The sequence below is a fragment of the Labeo rohita genome, chromosome 9 (assembly GCF_022985175.1).
Source record: "Labeo rohita strain BAU-BD-2019 chromosome 9, IGBB_LRoh.1.0, whole genome shotgun sequence".
Lineage (NCBI taxonomy): Eukaryota > Metazoa > Chordata > Actinopteri > Cypriniformes > Cyprinidae > Labeo > Labeo rohita.
The window spans coordinates 19,226,449-19,245,035 of record NC_066877.1 but is presented as its reverse complement, the minus strand read 5'-3'; the positions used below and the strand labels follow the sequence as shown (position 1 = coordinate 19,245,035).

Here is an 18,587-nt window from a genome sequence, read left to right as displayed (position 1 = left end):
AATCCATATGACTAGTGTGTTGCAATCCAAGTCTTCTGAAGCCATAAGATAGCTCTTAAATTATTTAAGGCTCAGCAATAACATTGTTTATTGATCTTGCACATCCATTTTTATGTTTTGCAACCTTAAACATTTGGTTTTCTGCAATGTTTTCTGCATTGCTGTTGCAGATCCTGCCTGACAATTTGTCACAAACATAAAGTAATCTAGCTAGCCAGCATAAATGAGGTTTTGTCAAAATTGCAAAAATTACTGTAATATCCTTGAAAGCATCAGTACGGATGTGATGAAAAATATAAACTAATCTGTGATGCTTTCCATCGTGTGACATTTTCCAGCAACATGGCAGTTAAGCTAATTATAGCTGGATAATTTCAGCTTGCTGCCAGTTTTCTTTTTGCAAACAAAATATTTGTGAAGGATAAAAATAATTGAAGGAAAACAAAAGAAACCTAGCAAATATAACAATGCATTGCTAGAATATAAATGAATGTATTAATAATTATTTTAAATACCATTTTATGACCCTGGTCCACAAAACCAGTCATAAGGGTCAATTTTTTGCATTATACATCAAAAGTGAATAAATAAGCTTTCCATTGATGTATGGTTTGTTGGACCGGGACAATATTTGGCCGAAATACAACTAATTAAAAATCTGGAATCTGTGGGTGCAGAAAAATTAAAATATTGAGAAAATCACCTTTGAACTTGTCCAAACGAAGTAAGCAATGCATATTGCTTGTCAAAAGTTTTGATACATTTACAGTAGGAAATTTACAAAGTATCTTCATGGAACATGATCTTTACTTGATATTCTAATGATTTTTGGCATTAAATAAATATCGATAATTTTGACCCATACAATGCATTTTTGGCTATTGCTACAAATATACCCATGCTACTTAAGACTGGTGTTATGGTCCAGGGTCACATTTAATCATTCACTCATTATTCTTATTTTATAATGGCAGGCCAGTAAAAATGTTTGCATGGCAAGTCAAAATTGGAAAAAATTAATGTTCTCTTGCAAGAATGCATTTTAAAGTTAAAAGCCAGCGTGAACATTCTTCATTTGTGTTGCACATAAGCAAGAAATATGGAACAATATGAGAATGAATAAACCAAAAAAGGTCTAGAAGAATAATTTCTTATGCTTAGACACAACTGCATGTCATATCATGCATCTTACATGTAGTTGTGTCTGAGCATAATAAATTATTCCCCTGTTGACGTCATACAGCCTTTAAAATTTAACGCTCTTGCCTCCAAGGTAAATATGTGAGGTAGGGAACTGCAGGGCACCCTGAGTGTGTTTTATTCCATGTCCATGGCCCAGTTTGGAAGGTGCAGGGTTTGCCCCGGTCAGGGCTAGGCTCAGTGGGAACCAGCTGTTTCAGACTTGGTGAGACAGAGGGTTAGCCATGGGAGGGAGCGATGAGCCAGTCATCAGGGCTTACACTGCCCAGCTGTGCCACCGAGCCTGGCAGACTCGCACCTGCCCTTAACCCGCTGCGCAATAACACCAAAGCACACACCTGCTTCTTCTTCCTAGCATCCTCTGTCCCTCGGTAGAGCTCTCTGGCCAATGAGGAAGAGGCAGGACGCGGTCTTGTCCCCCGGCATCTGACCCGCTGCATGGGCCTGTAGCAGAGGAAGTCACATACACTTTGACATTCAGCTGCAAATCTTTCAGTGTATATTTTTGATATAGACAGGCTAGTGTGTCTTACGGAAAAGCCTCCACCCTTCCATCCAACCCCCATTCCGGCTAATTCTCTCTGGCAGGGAGACCTGTAAAAATCAATAGGGAAAATGTCCTGAAACAGCCAATCTAGCAACCATCTGCCCTGGTACTCCACTGAGACAAAGACCAGTGTCCCCTGGGAAAGTGACGGAAGAAACAGACAGCACAACGCACATACAAACTCAATTACTTGCTACAACTAAAACACTCTTTCACATTACAAAGTCAGGCTTACACTTTTCTACTGCCTGTCACTAATTTTAACTGAAGCAGTGTTTACATTTATATAAACATTGTATTTGGTGCATGTGACAACAAGGTCGGAGTGTACTGCAGTGTTAAATTTCAAGCAAAGCTTCTTACACACTAAAGCTAACAAGAGCAGATCACGTTTATATACTTATTTTAAGAGTGAACAATAAACTTGTGTTGGCTGCTGTTGTGCTATCAGAACTTAAATGATTGAATGTAGCATTTGCTTTGTTAATCAAACATGTAATTAAATGATTCTTTATCATGGCATTTTCTCTCACTCAGCCCACAGATTATAGTAATTTAATTGCCATATGTCACTAATTCATGTAAATGGAAACTGTTCGATTTCCAAAGTAATGATGGCAGCTACTAATAAAACAAAGTCAGTACTGTTGAATGGTTACCTTCGAAAACACCAAAAATACCAAAACCACAACATGCTAAAAATATCTGGTTCACAGATGACTACTGAACGAAAATTAGGTGAGTTCTCAGTGAGACACATACATATGTGACCCTGGAACACAAAACCAGTCATAAGGGAGAAATGTTTAAATTGAGATTTATACATCATCATGAATAAATAAGCTTTCCATTGATGTATGGTTTGTTGAGATGTAACTATTTGAAAATCTGGAATCTGACGGTGCAAAAAAATTAAAATATTGAGAAAATTGCCTTTAAAGTTGTCCAAATGAAGTTCTTAGCAATGCATATTACTAATCAAAAATTAAGTTTTGATATATTTACAGTAGGAAATTTACAAAATATCTTCATGAAACAAGATTTTTACTTAATATCCTAATAAGTTTCGCCATTAAAGAAAATTTGATAATTTTGACCCAACAATGTATTGTTGGCTATTGCTACTGTTGGCTATGTGACTTATTACTCGTTTTGTGGTCCAGGGTCACATATATAGATCCTGTAGTGGTGTATATGGTTTATGAAGAAAAAGATCTGACTTGTGAGGTGTCATCTCTTGCACTTCTAGTATTCCGGCAGAAATCAATGTCACAAGTCTGTTCATGTCGGTTATTATAATGTTAAGAAATAATAATTTGGTTTACTTCAGTGAGTTTGGCAGGTTGCTGCTTTTTACAATAAAGGCGTAAACGAGACTTCAATGGGGAAAACAGGTTTTACAAAAACTCTCAATGCTGTCAACTTGAGATGGATAGAAGATAATGTACAGTCATTATGATATTAGGATATATAAAGACTGGTTGACTTGGATATTAAACATTATATGACTACTTATTTAATTTAGTATATGATTAAGCACTGTTATAGACTGAAATTTCTTACTTGTAGAGTCCATGTAGACAGAAAACAAGCTATAAAGGAAACATCAGCACTGCCATAGGCAAAAGTCATTCTTCAGAAATTGTACAGTTTTTTTTTTAGGTTTTCAGATTTTAGGAATTAACTGCTTTTAAAAGTGTTTCTGGCTTGCCCACAGGGATGAAAAACATCCTGATGAGTCAATTACCCTTTACACAACAATAACCAGATCAGTACTGCAAATCAATGCCATCAGTTGCAGAAATAGTCGCAATTACAGATGTTCTTTGAGGTAATTTGCGCAATCAGAAGAGCTAAAACTCTCGTTTCTATGCGTTAAGCCTCTTACTTGAGAATTAATATATTTAAAGTCGCCCTGATCTTGTCTGTGAACCACCTAATCCTAGCGACTGTGGAATATCTGAGAGGATCTCCACACTTTTTTCGGCATCTGCCTGTGCCAAACTATTACATCACAACGTTATTCGAATTTTCTGAACTTCTGTTTCTGACTTTATCGGCCGCTCTGTGGTGTGTAAGTTACCCGTAATGTATCGTTTGCAACTGATACGACTTCACAAACACGTAGAATTGCTTCACGTTACAAACTGCAACTTCTACTTCTGTTTGTTGCGTTCTCTCGGGCCGTATGAGAGACGCCAGCTCGCTGCCGCTGCTATATAGCTCTCTAAAAATAGCTCACCTTTCACTGCCTTCTACGGCCCGATTGACAAGTGTCATGAGCCAATCGCGCTGGAATATTCAAATTACACTCCTCCTCTTTGGCCATTTAAGCACCGCCTTGCTGGACGCCAGTGAGATCATCAACCCTATTTACCGTATATGGTCACGCACGGAATTGATTGACAACAAACCACGCCCCCTCAGTTCCCTTGGCTTCCTCTCGCTCGCGAGACAGCGAGCCCAGCAACTTGCCTTGGTGATCCACGGCATTCAAGAGAAAGGCTACCTGGAATTTATAGCGCAAAAGAGACAGAGGCAATGCGGAAATAGGTGGACAGTTCATGTCACCGAGTTTGCATCCCACTCCCAGGCTGAGGATCTGAGAGTTCGCGGGGATTGCAATTAAGTGACAAGAATTCTTTTTATTTTCCTTCCTTTTTCTCAGCGCGTAAAATTGCCAGCTTTAAACTACACTTCACGGAGGATTTGAAGCATTCTTTTGCATTTGACATTGGGCTGAGAAGAAAACAAATTATACCTGAGGATCAAAGCAACACACTTTTTCTTGTGAGCATCAACATGGACGTGTTGGCGAATTACAGTATTTTTCAGGAACTTCAGCTGGTGCACGACACGGGCTACTTCTCGGCGATGCCGTCGCTGGAGGAGAACTGGCAGCAGGTGAGAGAGTTAGCGCGTAACTACTTGGACTGTTAGTTCGCATAAATAACCCGTGCGTATTTGCTCACATGTATCTAATGGAAACATTCACAACTTCACAGTGCGCGCCTAAGCCTAAACACGCCGTTTTCCCAGTCCAAATTATTCCGCGTAGTGCTTTTTAGTGATGCAAGTGCTGTTTTGCTTCTTTCACGCTAAAGCGTGCCCACAACTCCGCTCTTAATATTTAACCCAGCGAAAGTGTTTATTAGTTAGTAGACTAATAATATGCTTTAAGGAATGAAATGCATATTTAGTACTCTTTTCCGCTGTACACTCAAGGCAAAATAGATGTCAATGACAGCATGAGACACGAGATGATTCATGTGCATCACACGCTACTTCTAACTGGAACTGACTGAATGGCGTTTTATTAATGTGGCCACAAAAAAAAAAAATAAGGGATTGGCTAACAATAAGCGACTTGTTATTAAATAATGCATTCGCATCTGTCAGATTACTTCGTGTTTTTCTGCCCGACGATATCAAGAGCAGTTCCCGATCGTCATGTATTATGTATTACCTCCGCCGCGAGGGTGCGCGCTGGAGTGGATGTGAGGAGAATGCATCCCCTCTGCTTCTGAGAGCTGGTGTGCATCTGTATGACAATTTGGTGACTCTTTCAGTAGTAGAGATAATCAATGATAATAGTAGCGTTTTACATTTTTATGGCATCCCACTTAAGCCTTCTGGAAGATTTAGAAGTGATGCACATGTGTGCACATATCTGTCAGGGTCATGTTTTTAAGTGATGTGGTCTTTATATAATCAATGCAAATCAATTGCGTTGTGTTCTTGGGCAGTAATTGTTTTAGTAGCCAAATACAGCAATAACCGCATTTGGAAGTTCTGTAAATTAAACGGAAGCAATTTAATACCAAGATTTATGATTTGAGGTAAGAAGGACATCTGGTAATCGATGTGACGACGGACACCTCTGCACACATGCACCGGCTGTCTTCAGCTCATTGCAATTCCATGTGCTCAACTGCGGGGAAATGCAGCGAGTGGTTATTTATCGCTGGTGTGTGAACTTAAAACAGATCTACCAGCAACTGGCATTTCTACACCAAAACAAATATTATCTGGTAGCAAATGCAAATACAGGCATGTTGGCATGAGTACAGAGGGAAAATGAAGGTCTGGCGATCTCATCTTGATGATTAGAACAGTAATATGTCATGCAGGAAGGCAGACAGGTCTGGTTCATCAGCTAATTCTGGCATTAATTAACTTAAAGCATCATGGTCATATCAAACAATGGCTCTTGTGTGTTCACAGGGACATTAATTCCCCGTGGTGTTGTAAACTGGCTGTCCAAGCACACATGGATCACAATTTTGCCTACGGTTTTACACTTCTTTGAGCATGTGTGCGAGAGAAAATTATTTATATAAATGTATATAAATAATTGTTCTCCTGCTGTATGAAGTGAAAACGAAGAGACAGAACTAAGATTAGCTTACCGGCCTAATGATGACTCGAAAGAAAACAAGCCGTTCTGAGCTTGTACAACCTGCAGATGTGTTTATATGCCACTGGCAGAGACCATTTAGAGACAGCAGAGACATTAGAAGAGGAGGGGAACATCCACATGGAAACGGAAAAAATAAGAGTTAAATTTGACGACAAGAAAGTGAGCATGCACAGAAAAAAAAAAAGGCCCATCTATGTAGACAGGTAAATATAAAGGCTTTTCTTTGAGTGACATCACAGTTAAAGTTTGATGCTTTTGCAGGTTGGGATAGTTTTAAAGTGTAGCCCTAGATCTGCCAGTGCAAGGTAAACAGCACCCTTTGAGCGGGAGACAAGATGGATAGCTGTGCTCGGCCCCTTGCGAGCGGAGCATGAATCAGACCTTAATGGATGCGATATGGGTGAATTGAGTTTCAGAGCTCAGGCTGAGACCAGGGATGGGGCGCAGGGGCCATGGAGGGGAGGGTGACTGAGGTGATGTGCTTAGGGATGACGAGAGGTTGTCCATTGAACGTGATGAAGTCCTCCCGGGGTCTGACGTGCACTGCATCCATTCCCCACAAGGGACGCCGGCTGCTGGCACCGTCTCCCCCAACTTGAACAAAGACACTATCTCTCACTGTCAAGAAGAGACCCAGAAGAGAGAGAAAGGAACATGGAGGGAAAAGACAGCGGGCGGCTCGCTGTAATCACAGCTCGCCAACCTTTCTTGGGGCAGAGAAGGGAGGGATTATTTCGGCGGTGACCCGCAAGCGAGGTTAATTCAAAGAGCGGCTGTTTGTGCAACAAGAGAGCCCCTGTTGGCTCTCACCCCCCTCCCTAAGCAGTGCCACCCAGTACGACTCTCAGAGCTCCTCATTGGAGGCTGGAAGAGCAGGTGGAGTGGCCTGGGGAATGAGGCAGAGGCAGTAAACAACACCATTAGAGGCAGTCAAGGCAGCCTGGCCAATTAGTAAGGATCACCTAAGAGACGGGTTGGGGGGCTGAGTCTGTTTGTCTGCATCCATCCATCTGTCCTCCATCAGCTAGTGCACCACGTGGGCCTTTGTTGGTGTGTCGTCCTCTGACAAGCAGGCCTTTTTGTGGGTCACAGCGAAAATGGGTCACTCTCCGTCTCTTTGTCTACAAAGTCTGGCAGACCTGTCCTTACAGCACTCTTCTCCTCGTCGTCAAGTGTTTTGTTTGGAAACTTTCCATCAGCATCAGTAATTCCAAATGACTTTGTTCTAATTTCAGAAGCAGGGTTTGATTGCACCTATCTCAAACCTTTGCACTCCAAACCCATGAGACCTGGTTGTCCTGGTAATCGCAGCAAAACTTACTCTTACTCTTCCCCCATGTTCTATCAATAGCTTTCATGCTAAAAGGTTGAGAATCTGAGATGTGGTGAACTTCTCAAAGCTCACTGGCAGCTGGAGGGCAGACGACTAACCCCCAGAAACACATCACAGTCAGTAGAACTGGAACACGTCTGAGCAGGGTCATCTAAGCCCCAGAGACTAGCTGAAGGCAGCAGCTATCCGCGAAGGCGGTGCAAACGTCGAGCTCGGTCTGTCCCAGAGAAGCCCAGTTTGACAAGATAATGAATCGCACTGCTTGCATATTCGGTGCTGTGAGTTTTTGCATTTCACAGCCCAGTAACTTTTCGAAACAAAGGACTGGATAGTTGGGTCGTTAGATGGGGGCTGGGAAAGAGGTGGTGTATCTATATAATACCATTAAAAATGCATTTCCATTGAGTTGGGCTACATCAGCGCTCCACAACGGGACTCCAGGAGCCCACCATCTTCACCAGCTTGTCCCTACGCTTTCTTGCTAATTTCCCCCTGCAGCCTATGGTGCAGGCAGTTGGCCATCCGTCCCTTTATCGCATTCCTTCACTGTCCACATTGAGCTCACTCCAGCTGAAGGCATTCAAGCTTTCTCTGGGCAGTGAACACTGAAATGTGCATTATGTAATACCCTGAGGAACACAGCTGCTTTCTCACAGTATATCTTCTGACAGCACAGAGGATTCTCAAGCCCCTTTTCTGGTCGCTTTCTGCAATTGGTGAAGCTCCAGGACACCAAAGTAATGGGCAAACACATTACCTTGTTGACAGCACCAAAGAAAACTCCCCTGAAGCTGTGGAGTGAACGGTAATACTGGGATGTCTTCAGAGACTAAGATACTGTACTAAGTTCCTCCTTATCTCCTGGGAGACTTGCAGGCCCAAGCCAATAAGTTTCTGTGTACTCGCTCAAATCTTTGTGCTTTCTGTAACAGCCTGAATTTTGTCAACGACGATGTCCTCACGTGCTGACCTTACTCTGAGGGAAGTACCTTGACATTCAATCTCAAACCTGTTCTACCGGCCCCACTTTGAAGTGTGTTAACAGGTCTATCAGTACATGCTGATGCTCAGGCATTTGTGGAAATATAAGGACTCCCACGCCAAGCCGTCACAAAGTTATCTTAAGTAGATATGCAGTGCATCTGTGGAGGCTTGACTACTTTGACACCTCCCTTCCCCATCCTACAGCTTTGACCTCAGTGGCCCCTGCTGAACAAGTCAACAGGCTCCATTAGTCACTATGTTGGTGGTACACACATTTGACCCACAACGGAAAGTACCTGTCACTCTTTATCATCCTATTACCGATTTGAACTTTTTGTAACTTAATTGATCTCGTCAGCTGTTTTGGATTCCACTGGATTATCGACTGTCCCAAATAATGGCAGGGATCAGTGAGGAGGCAGCACTCATAAGTCACCACTGTGTTGCTATCAGTGTGACATCATAAACCAACCTATTGTTCAGGGCATTTCCTGTACCCTGCCCATGCCAGTGACTAGACAGGTCAAATCAAGTGCTGTCTGGGTTTCGTATACACTCTGAATCACTGTCAACTCATTGTCTGATATTACAAAAGAGCTGTCTATATTTCTTCTCGCCTACCTTGGTCGCTCTTGAGATTCAGATTTTGTAGTGCATTAACATACACCTTTAAACATTTGGTTTCAGTTAGACTAAAGCAATGATTTGTCTTTTTTAAAAGTTATGTCAACGTGTAATCACTAAAGTTAGATTTCAGTTATATTAGCAAAGTTGGACTAACAGACCGGGCTAATGTGATTAAAGCTCAGCTTCGTTCCAGCATGTATGCACATTAATCTACTACAATTTGCCTTAGCTTTGTGCAATTGCACCAGAGGTGCAACGTGAATTTAATCCTTTAAATATTTGGTTACACGTTGTGTCATGTGTACTTGAACAGACAGATAAAGCCAGATAAAGCTAAATACACAACTACTACTTGACTACAAAAAAAAAAACACAGTAGCTCAAATATAACCACGCATATAAATTTTCTTAGTGACTACAGCAAAAGCGGAGCCCCAGACACAGCAGATCACTCAGCCCCCAGACAGCTGACAGTAATTAGGCAGTAGTGAGGGTGCAGCAGGGTCTTTCATGTATAGGGCTGCACCAGGTCTCACTTTGATGTGGGGACCTTTCAGTCACATTCTCCTGTTACGTTTGAGTAAAGTTCATAGGTATGGGTGTTTCTGAAGCAACATCAATTTCATGTTGAATTCCATCTCTTTGTTAAAATATGTAACCACAAGCTTGCATGACAGGTCTGGGCATCCTAATAAACAACTGTGGAAATTGTAAAGGAAAAAACTAGTATTCTATGATTGAGGTACTACATTAAAGTAAAACGCCTTTACAAGATCATTAGCATTTGAAACGCAGCTCTAGCTCACCCTCATATACACTATGTGCTCTGTTTACCAAATATCGTACACCATGAAATTTGGCAATTGCTCTATAATTTATTCTCAGTGCTGAGGTAGATCAAAGACGGCATCAAACTGGCAGTTGGTAGGTTTTTGAACCGTCAAACATAGGTTTGGTGAAATGAGAAACTGGGGGATAATTGGCATCTCCAGAGAACACAACCTACAACAAAGTCAAGGGCTGGAAAAAATATAAAAATAAATAAAAATGTCATATGTTTAAAAAAAAAAAACCACTAAAAAATGTCCCTAGATATAAAAAAAGTGATATTATGGAAAGATTTTCCATTACTGTGTTACAAAAGAAACTGCGGTGTTCTTTGCAGACACCCCACTGTATAAAACAGAAGTGTTGCATGTAAATGCTGCCAGAAACATTAAACGGGTAAGAAAATACATTACCATTCAAAAGTTTTTAAAAAGTAAGATTTTTAGTGTTTTTTTTTAAGAAGTCTCTTCTGCTCATCAAGCCTGCATTTATTTGATCTAAAGTACAGTAAAATTTTGAAATATTTTTATTTGAATATATTTTGAACTGGCATTTAAAATTAATTATTATTACCAGTATTATTATGTTGAAAACAGCTGAGGATTTTTTTTTTCAGGTTTCTTTGATGAATAGAAAGTTCAGGTGAACAGCAATTATCTGGAATCTTTTATAACATTAGAAATGTCTTTATCATCACTTTTAAACAATTTAAAGCATCCTTGCTAAATACAAGTAAATACACATAATTATAATAAACGTTTCTTGAACAGCAAATCAGCTTATTAGAATGATTTCTGAAGGATCATGTGACACCAAAGACTGGAGTAATGATGCTAAAAATTTAGCTTTGATCACAGGAATAAATTACATTTTTAAATATATATTAAAATAAAAAACAGTTATTTTAAATAGGTAAACTATTTCAAAATTTACTGTTTTTGCTGTACTTTGGGTCAAATAAATGCAGGCTTGGTGAGCAGAAGAAAATTCTTTAAAAAACATAAAAAAATCTTGCTGTTCAAAAACTTTTGACTGGTAGTGTACGTATGAAAACAAGGGTTCAAAAGTGATAAAAAAGAAAATGGACCACATTTATAAGCTACGACAGTTGAATATTAAACTTACAACAACATTTCAAGGAAGCACTGTACTTGATTTATGAGAAACGCTGATTTGCCAAGCAATATACTGATTATGTTAAAGCCTACCCGTTTCCAGTAAACACAAAGTGATCTCATTCTCGATCTGGCCATGCAAGCTTTGAGGCTCTAATGGGCCATGCTTATCTTCACTGAGGGTGTCTGTTGTTTGTCTAACAGTGTGTCACCTACAATACGTAGCTGTGGGCACAAGGAAATGTGTGGTTGCATATGCTGCCTAAGGAACTGCAGAAGATTCACAGCATGCAGCTGATTCCACAGATGCATTCTAGAGATTTCTACAGGAAACACTTGCATTGAACCAATTCTTTCTGGAGTAAGTGGGTTATGACTGTTTGACCCAATGGTAGTACATGCTAAACTGAGTATACCTACCCGCATCCACGCGTTCAGCTTGCAGACAGTGGCCGACGTGCTAATTATCCCGACGCCTGTGAGTGATTGCTGATGGAGGTGGTCTTTTTATGCAGGGATCAAGAGCTTTTCAGGGGCAATGATTGAGGAGCTGTTGGATGGTAAGGATGGTGAGGGTCATTTGTCTGCCGTCTTCATGAGAGTCTATCAGCCCATTGAAGACAAGAAGCAGTGCTAGGATGGACAGAGAGAGAAAAAGACAGAGAAAGATGAGTGTTTTGGACGCATCTTTATGCATGAGGCCTGTCGTCCCCCTTGGTCTCGATGGAGAGGCAGTTTAGCCACTCAAGGATTTGATTAACAGGCTGAGAGGAACCAGCCATTTTTCTCTAAGTGCAAGTGCACACACACGCATACAAACTCCGACTAACAGCCTGATGATATCTCTCACACCACCCTGAAAAAAACGCAGCAGATTGGAAATCAATACTTCCTCATTGCAAATGGTACCTCAACGCTATTTGAGACTGCAGCACTCAGTATTCTGCAAATGTAAGAGTTACATAAACCAGGAGGGCATTTGATATGAATAATAAATATGCTATTTTGTGTATTCCTAACCAGCTATAAGTAGCCCTGCAGAATGTCAAGGTAAAAATAAAGAAATGGAGAGAGAGGAAAGAGCCGGAGAGGAAGGCAGAGGAGGGAAGTGAAGGATGTCTCTCATGTTTATTCAAGTGTTCTTGACGTGAGATGTGGCAATGATGGTCCTGCACACTTTCTAGCCTCTTTCGGCCTTCTGGAAATTCCCTCCACTGACACTGTCCAGATGGGAATGTGCAAATTTAAGACTGCTGATAGTTAGTCTGTCTAATGTTCCTATTTTGTAGCTAGTCAATGACAAATGCAAGCCACGTCACCTTTTTTGACATCAACATACACAGTATACTGTCACAGTTCTTTGTATTCAGATATTGTTCCATCAATAGAGAATTCTCATGTTTTACAGGCAGATGTTGTAGCAACACTACTGGAAAATCTGATTCGATGCATTTCCTCTGGAGGAATTTGGAGTCTTTTGTCTAGTGGAGATTGTGATTTCAGATTGGATTTCAGAGTGGCAGGAAACTCAGGTCTGAGTCAACCCAACACCTGCTGTCAAGCTGCCAAACAAGAGTAGTGAGCTCATTGTTTGTTTTGGTGTTGGTGACATACAATGAATAAGGACAGGTCACAAGGACCATTTAAACACAAAGACCAACAAGTATTTTTCCACATGGTATAAAAGGCCTTTAGGGTATGTTTTGTGACCTTGAAACAACTTGAAGTAAAAATAGGAGAATTAATGCACATTGCCTGGGCTTGTTGATAATGAGACATTTGAGCTAAAGGAGTTAGTTCACTTTCAGAACAAAAATTTACAGATAATGTTCATGTTCATGTCTTTCTTCGGTTGTAAAGAAATTATGTTTTTTAAGGAAAACATTTCAGGATTTCTCTCCATTTAATAGACTTCTATGGTGCCCCTGAGTTATTTTATTCAAAAAAAAAAAAAAAAAAAAAAAAAGACAATTTATATACTTTTTAAAGAGCTGTATTCTGGTTCATGACAGTTAGGGTATGTTGAAAAATTCCTGATTGTCCTACATCGCTGCAGTAGTACCGACCCAGTGTTTAAAAAGTGAACATGCAAAGAAGGTCAAACACCCTTTACAACAACTAAAGGTAATACAGCCATGTTTTTCAAGTTTTTCAACATGCCTGTCTTGAACTGGAATACACAGAGTTCATGCAGAGCTAGATAAGATGAGTGTTTGAGGTTAAAAAGTATATAAACTGGTTATTTTCTAAAAAAAACAATCGTTTCGCTAGATAAGACCCTTCTTCCTCGGCTGGAATCGTTTTAAGCCCTTTGAAGCTGCATTTAAACTGCACTTTGGAAGTTCAAACTCGGGGGCACAATAGAAGTCCATATTATATGGAGAGAAATCCTGAAATGTTGAAAAAATGAACATCTTGGATGACAAGAGGGTGAGTATATTATCGGTACATTTTTGTTCTGGAAGTGAACTATTCCTTTAACTAAAGTGCAAAGGGACAAAATTTTTTTTAATATGATAATTTGATTAATATCAATATTCCTGTAGTTCAGATCAATCACAAAGCATACTTACCAGCTGAAGCATGCTTGATTGGCCCTTTTCAGATCAGTGGAAACAGCATCTAAATCAACACATACACAATAGTAACATGCAGACGTTTTGCAATACAGAATATTAAAGGAGAATTAAAAAGTATTTAAATTGTATTTTTTAATGAAAATAACCAGTCGATTCTCTAGATAAGACCCTTCTTCCTTGACTGGGATCGTTTACAACCACATTTGGGATCGTTTGAAGCCGCATTTAAACTTTATTTTGGAAGTTCAAAATCGGGGCACCATCACAGTCCATTATATGGAGAAAAATCCTGAAATGTTTTCCTCAAAAACAATTTCTTTACGACTGACGAAAGAAAGACATGAACATCTTGGATGACAAGGGGGTGAATACATTATATGTGAATCTTTGTTTTGAAAGTGGACTTGTCCTTTAATAAAATATTTGGAACAATGTACTCCATGCTAAAGCGTGTCTAATCTGTGCAGAAGGTTTAATTATCGATATTATCAAATTTTTTTTTTTTTTCGGACTCAAAAGGAACCCATACTCACAGACTATAATAATCAGTTTTTGTCTGCTCTCTTTTATGCACAGAAATAAAACTGTGGTAGACATAACAGCACGGCCGCTGACATAAAAGACATTAAAGTTGCAATCAGACATTTGAAATAAAACATGGAAAACATAAATTTGAATAAAATATTTTAATAGTTTAAATTTCCAAAGGGCAGTTAATGTATTATAGTTATCCAGCTTGCCTTTTGGACTGAACTATATTGTTACGGTATTGCGTGTATCTTAATGAAAATCAAAAAATGCAACAGGATTCTATGAGAGTAAGGTTATGGGTTAGAAAATACGATCGTAAAAACAATTGTAGTCAATAGAAAATTCCCACCATGATAGAAAACCAAACATCTGTGTGCAAATGCATATTTGCATATTGCCTCTCTCTGATGGTCACATGACCTGGCGTCTCTCCAGCCTCCTGTTGTGCCAGTGTAGTTTCACTATACTTGCTCATTTCCAGTAGCTCATTCTTTTCCTCCTCTCGATCACGATTCGTTCTTGCTCTCTCACCCAGTTTGACCTTGTTCGCATTGACCTTTTAAAGCACAGCCAATGATTGCCGTACAATTTGCATGATGTGGGCTGTTTCAATGCAAAAATTAAAACAAGATCCTTTGCATCTAGATACACTGTATGCCACAAAATAGAAGGCATATCATGACATTCATGGAACAGTCATCATATGTACTTGAGGTGTTTATTCAAAATAATGAATAATATTAAAATAGTAAAGCAGTAAAAACCACATCTCTGCGATGCTACTGTATCTGCTCATGTAGAGGTCAAAGCAGGTGTATGGCACTTATGTTGAAAGGTGTGTAGGCAGGGTTGGCGTACATCACCCTCGCAGAGCCCTCCACCTAACTAACAGCTCTGCTCAGTAATTACATGGGGAGAAAATAAAAAGGGCAGATGCCCCCCCCTGGCACCGGGCACAGGGCCGGTGTGTATCCAACCTGGTGGTGTGGAAGAGCATACAAGCCTGACTCTTTGCTCCAGCGAGCAGAGAAGCTTGACGCAAATACACTAGAGAGCTGACTTTGAGCACAGTTCAGAAAGCAGGACCGCCCCATCAAGCACAAACAGAGAATGTTTGCGGTTCCTCTCCTAGAAAGCGTGTTTCTAAGTGCGCATTACCACTTCCTCTCTATCCTCTGCCAATTCAGTAGAGGAAACCAAGCCCTTGTTTACCAATGGGATTCTCCACTATCCCCCCCTCACAACCCCCCCCCCAACCCGCAGGCCCCCCTTTTCCTTCCCCCTGCCCCAAAAGTCACTCCCTCCACATGGACAACTGCCAACATCCTCTCCATTCATCAACCCAACAGACGTACTGTTACAGTTACGCTGGTTACAGCCCCTGGTGATGGTTGCTAAGCTGGTGCAAGCGCCATATTGTGTAAGCTTTATTTTAAGCCTTTTATTTTAGGCAGGCCAGACCCTCCGTAAATTGTGCCAGGTGCCATACTGTATACCTGATATAGCTCTGGCTAAGGATCTGCAGGCACTGCTGCCTCTCCTTGAGGCGGCTCTGAGCTGCTCTGCTGTGAGACCCACCTGTTCACTATCGCTGGCACTCTCCACTTTTCCATGAAACTCAGACGAAGCTGAATCCTATGGAAGCTAAGTAAAAGTTAAAAAGCGAAGTTGTGAGATACAGTTAATAAGAAACAGTAAAAAAAAAAATTGTAGATGTGAAATATAAAATCACATTGTGAGAATTTCAACATATAAAGACAATTCAGAGATTGCTGAGTCAAAATTAGGAAATATACACTACAATTTAAAAGTTGTTTTTTTTTTAAAGAAATTAACACTTAAATTCAACAAGTTTGTATTGAATTGATCAAAACCAATAGTAAATGGTCAGAATTACTTTCTACAAAAATACTAAGCAGCACTGTTTTCAAAATTGATAATAAAGACTGCACTAATTCAGCTTTGCCATGACAGAAATAAATTAAAATATACTTTAAAATATAGAGGAATTTAGAGGAATTTAGGGCTGCAGCGATTCCTCGGTGATTCCTCAACACAATTATTTAATTAAATAAATATATGCTATGCAGGTTTAATATATGCACTTTAATATTTACGTACATGCATCTCAGAGTGACTCCGTTCACAGTAAATGCTGCTACACAAACTGTTATCATTTACATGGGTGGAGCGTTTCAAACTCCATCTGCATATTGCTGTGAGTTTGGGTTTATTATAATATTCATCTGCATTATTTAATCAGATTTGTAAGATAAATCATTTAGAAACCTGTGCAAACACTGAAGAATACATCATTATCTTTCTCAATATGCTAACTGATCATCGCGTTTTCAAAATAAAAGTTTAAACCCTTACTCTGAGTTTACACATTTTGAAATTACAGTGGCTATAGCTTTTCTGTCATAAAGAAATGGCCAAATATTAAAGATTAAGTGGACATTTGAATTAAATGTTGTTGAGTCAGTATTAAACATGGAGTAGTGTAAAAACAATCGTCAGGCCGTCGGTTTGTTATAATGTGTAATGTACATTGGCTCTGTTGTTTATAATACAATATGTATTTTAACAGTTTTGCACAATAAAATGAATTAAATATGATTACTTGCTTTTGATACTTTATTTAAACTAATTATTATTGCCTCACTGCTATTATGTATTTTAAGTCATTTTAAAGGCTACTGTTTACTTAGGTCTACTGCAGAAAAAATTATTATAATTACCCGATTACTTGATTAATCGTCAGAATAATCGACAGATTACTTAATTACCAATTAGTGCAAGTTATTCAAATGTAATAATATTTCACTATGTTATGTTTTGCTGCGTTTTTGATCAAATAAATGCAGCCTTGGTGAGCATAAAGACCTAAAAAAACTCTTGTTAAACTTTTGTTCAAGCAGAAATGGAATCCATATTCATTAAATACTTGAAATTACGACAAATATATCAAAAACATACAAAAGTGTTTGCACAACTACTCTTATAATCTAAGTGTGATATGTTTTTTTTTTTTTTTTTAAGAAGCTGAAACTTTGTATCTCTGAATCTGAACCTGCCCTACAAACACAATAACCTCCCCACCACGTCCACACTAAACTGCGCTCTCGTCCTGAAGGTTGTACAATGCGAGTCCTGCTGAGTGCTTTTGGGAAGGAGACAGAACAGTGCTGCTCTTAGTCCTTCCAGTTTGTTATGGCTCAGTTAAATAGGTCATGCGCTGAGGACCAGCGACCTTGGAGCATTTGTCCTGCTCATTGAGACATTCAGCCTCTTTGTTTTTTGCACGGAGACAGAGAGACCCACTTTCCACCATTTGCACCCGAGTCTTAATCATTTCATTATAATTTATACAAAAATGGCTGCCATTTTTGTTAGTGTTACCGAGTTCTTTTAGCACCGTTTTCTCAAAGCACCTGGATGCTATGACAGCGCTCTCACCATCTGGTGCGAACGCAGTGAAACAGGAGTGCAAAAATGACAGCGATTGTGAGGTGTTTGCAGTCAAGAACGTAAAGTCTGCCTTCTCCGAAGGGGAGGCTGAGCCAGTGTACAGCTATGTGGGTCGGCTGCTATTTTAATCTGTAATGTTGCCGGGAATACCTGGGGGAACAGCCCGGCTCTGTTGGAATGGGGGCTTGTCTGTGTGCAAGTGCCAGTTTGCGTGTGTATGCATAGGTATGGCGGGTTTAGAGCGTGCAGATTTTAAAGATTTGCTTTAGTATGAGAGATGCCTACTGGGCACCTCTCGTACCCTCTTAGGTTCAGTGGAGCAGGCCGTGTATATGTGTGCTTTTAGGCATGGGCCACTGCACCAGGGCAAACCCAGCAGAGACTAGCCAGCATCTGCGCACACGTGAGCGCATCGCGCTGGCAGTCCTGCTTTTACGGTACCCTCCCCCTCAGGCGATCCTCAGACAGGCCAACAGCTCAATTCTACATTTTGAGTGCCTGTGACTCATCTCGTGCGCTACGATATTCAGGATGAGATCACCCACTTTGTCAAATGCAAAGTGCTAAATGTGCTCAACTGCACTGTAGATTCCAGTAAAATGGTGAGGTAATGCCTGAGGTCCATCTAGCTCGTCCTAGCAACGATGCTGTCATTGCGTTCGTGACCTTGTGATAATCAGCGAAGGGTTGGGGAATTTTGGCAAGGTGGTGCTGGAGCTCCCGTACCGGGCTCCCCGCTGCGCAGACAGGTGTGACGGCAGCAGGGGCACCTGCCGTTCAGCCGTCCCACCCCGTCTGTGAGCCCGGTGGCTTCAAAAACCCCAACTCCTGGGCGAGCGTGCCAGTCCCGGAGAGGTGCAACTCCGAATGCCCACAACTTGGCAAAGGTCTCCCTCTCCGCAGTTTTCATTGTAGTCAGGAATTAATAGACTGCAAAGGCATTCATCAAGTC

General features: G+C 40.4%; 1 protein-coding gene across 1 annotated transcript in view; it reads left to right on the top strand.

Annotated features, from left to right (window-relative positions):
* Positions 1–4,179: 4,179 nt before the first annotated feature.
* Positions 4,180–18,587, top strand: part of klf7b (Kruppel-like factor 7b) — a 53,094-nt gene continuing 38,686 nt past the window's right edge. Inside the window, exon 1 of the mRNA XM_051119014.1 lies at positions 4,180–4,651. Within this exon, the coding sequence (XP_050974971.1) occupies positions 4,550–4,651 (102 nt within the window). The 5' untranslated portion in view covers positions 4,180–4,549. The remainder of the gene's footprint in view (positions 4,652–18,587) is intronic.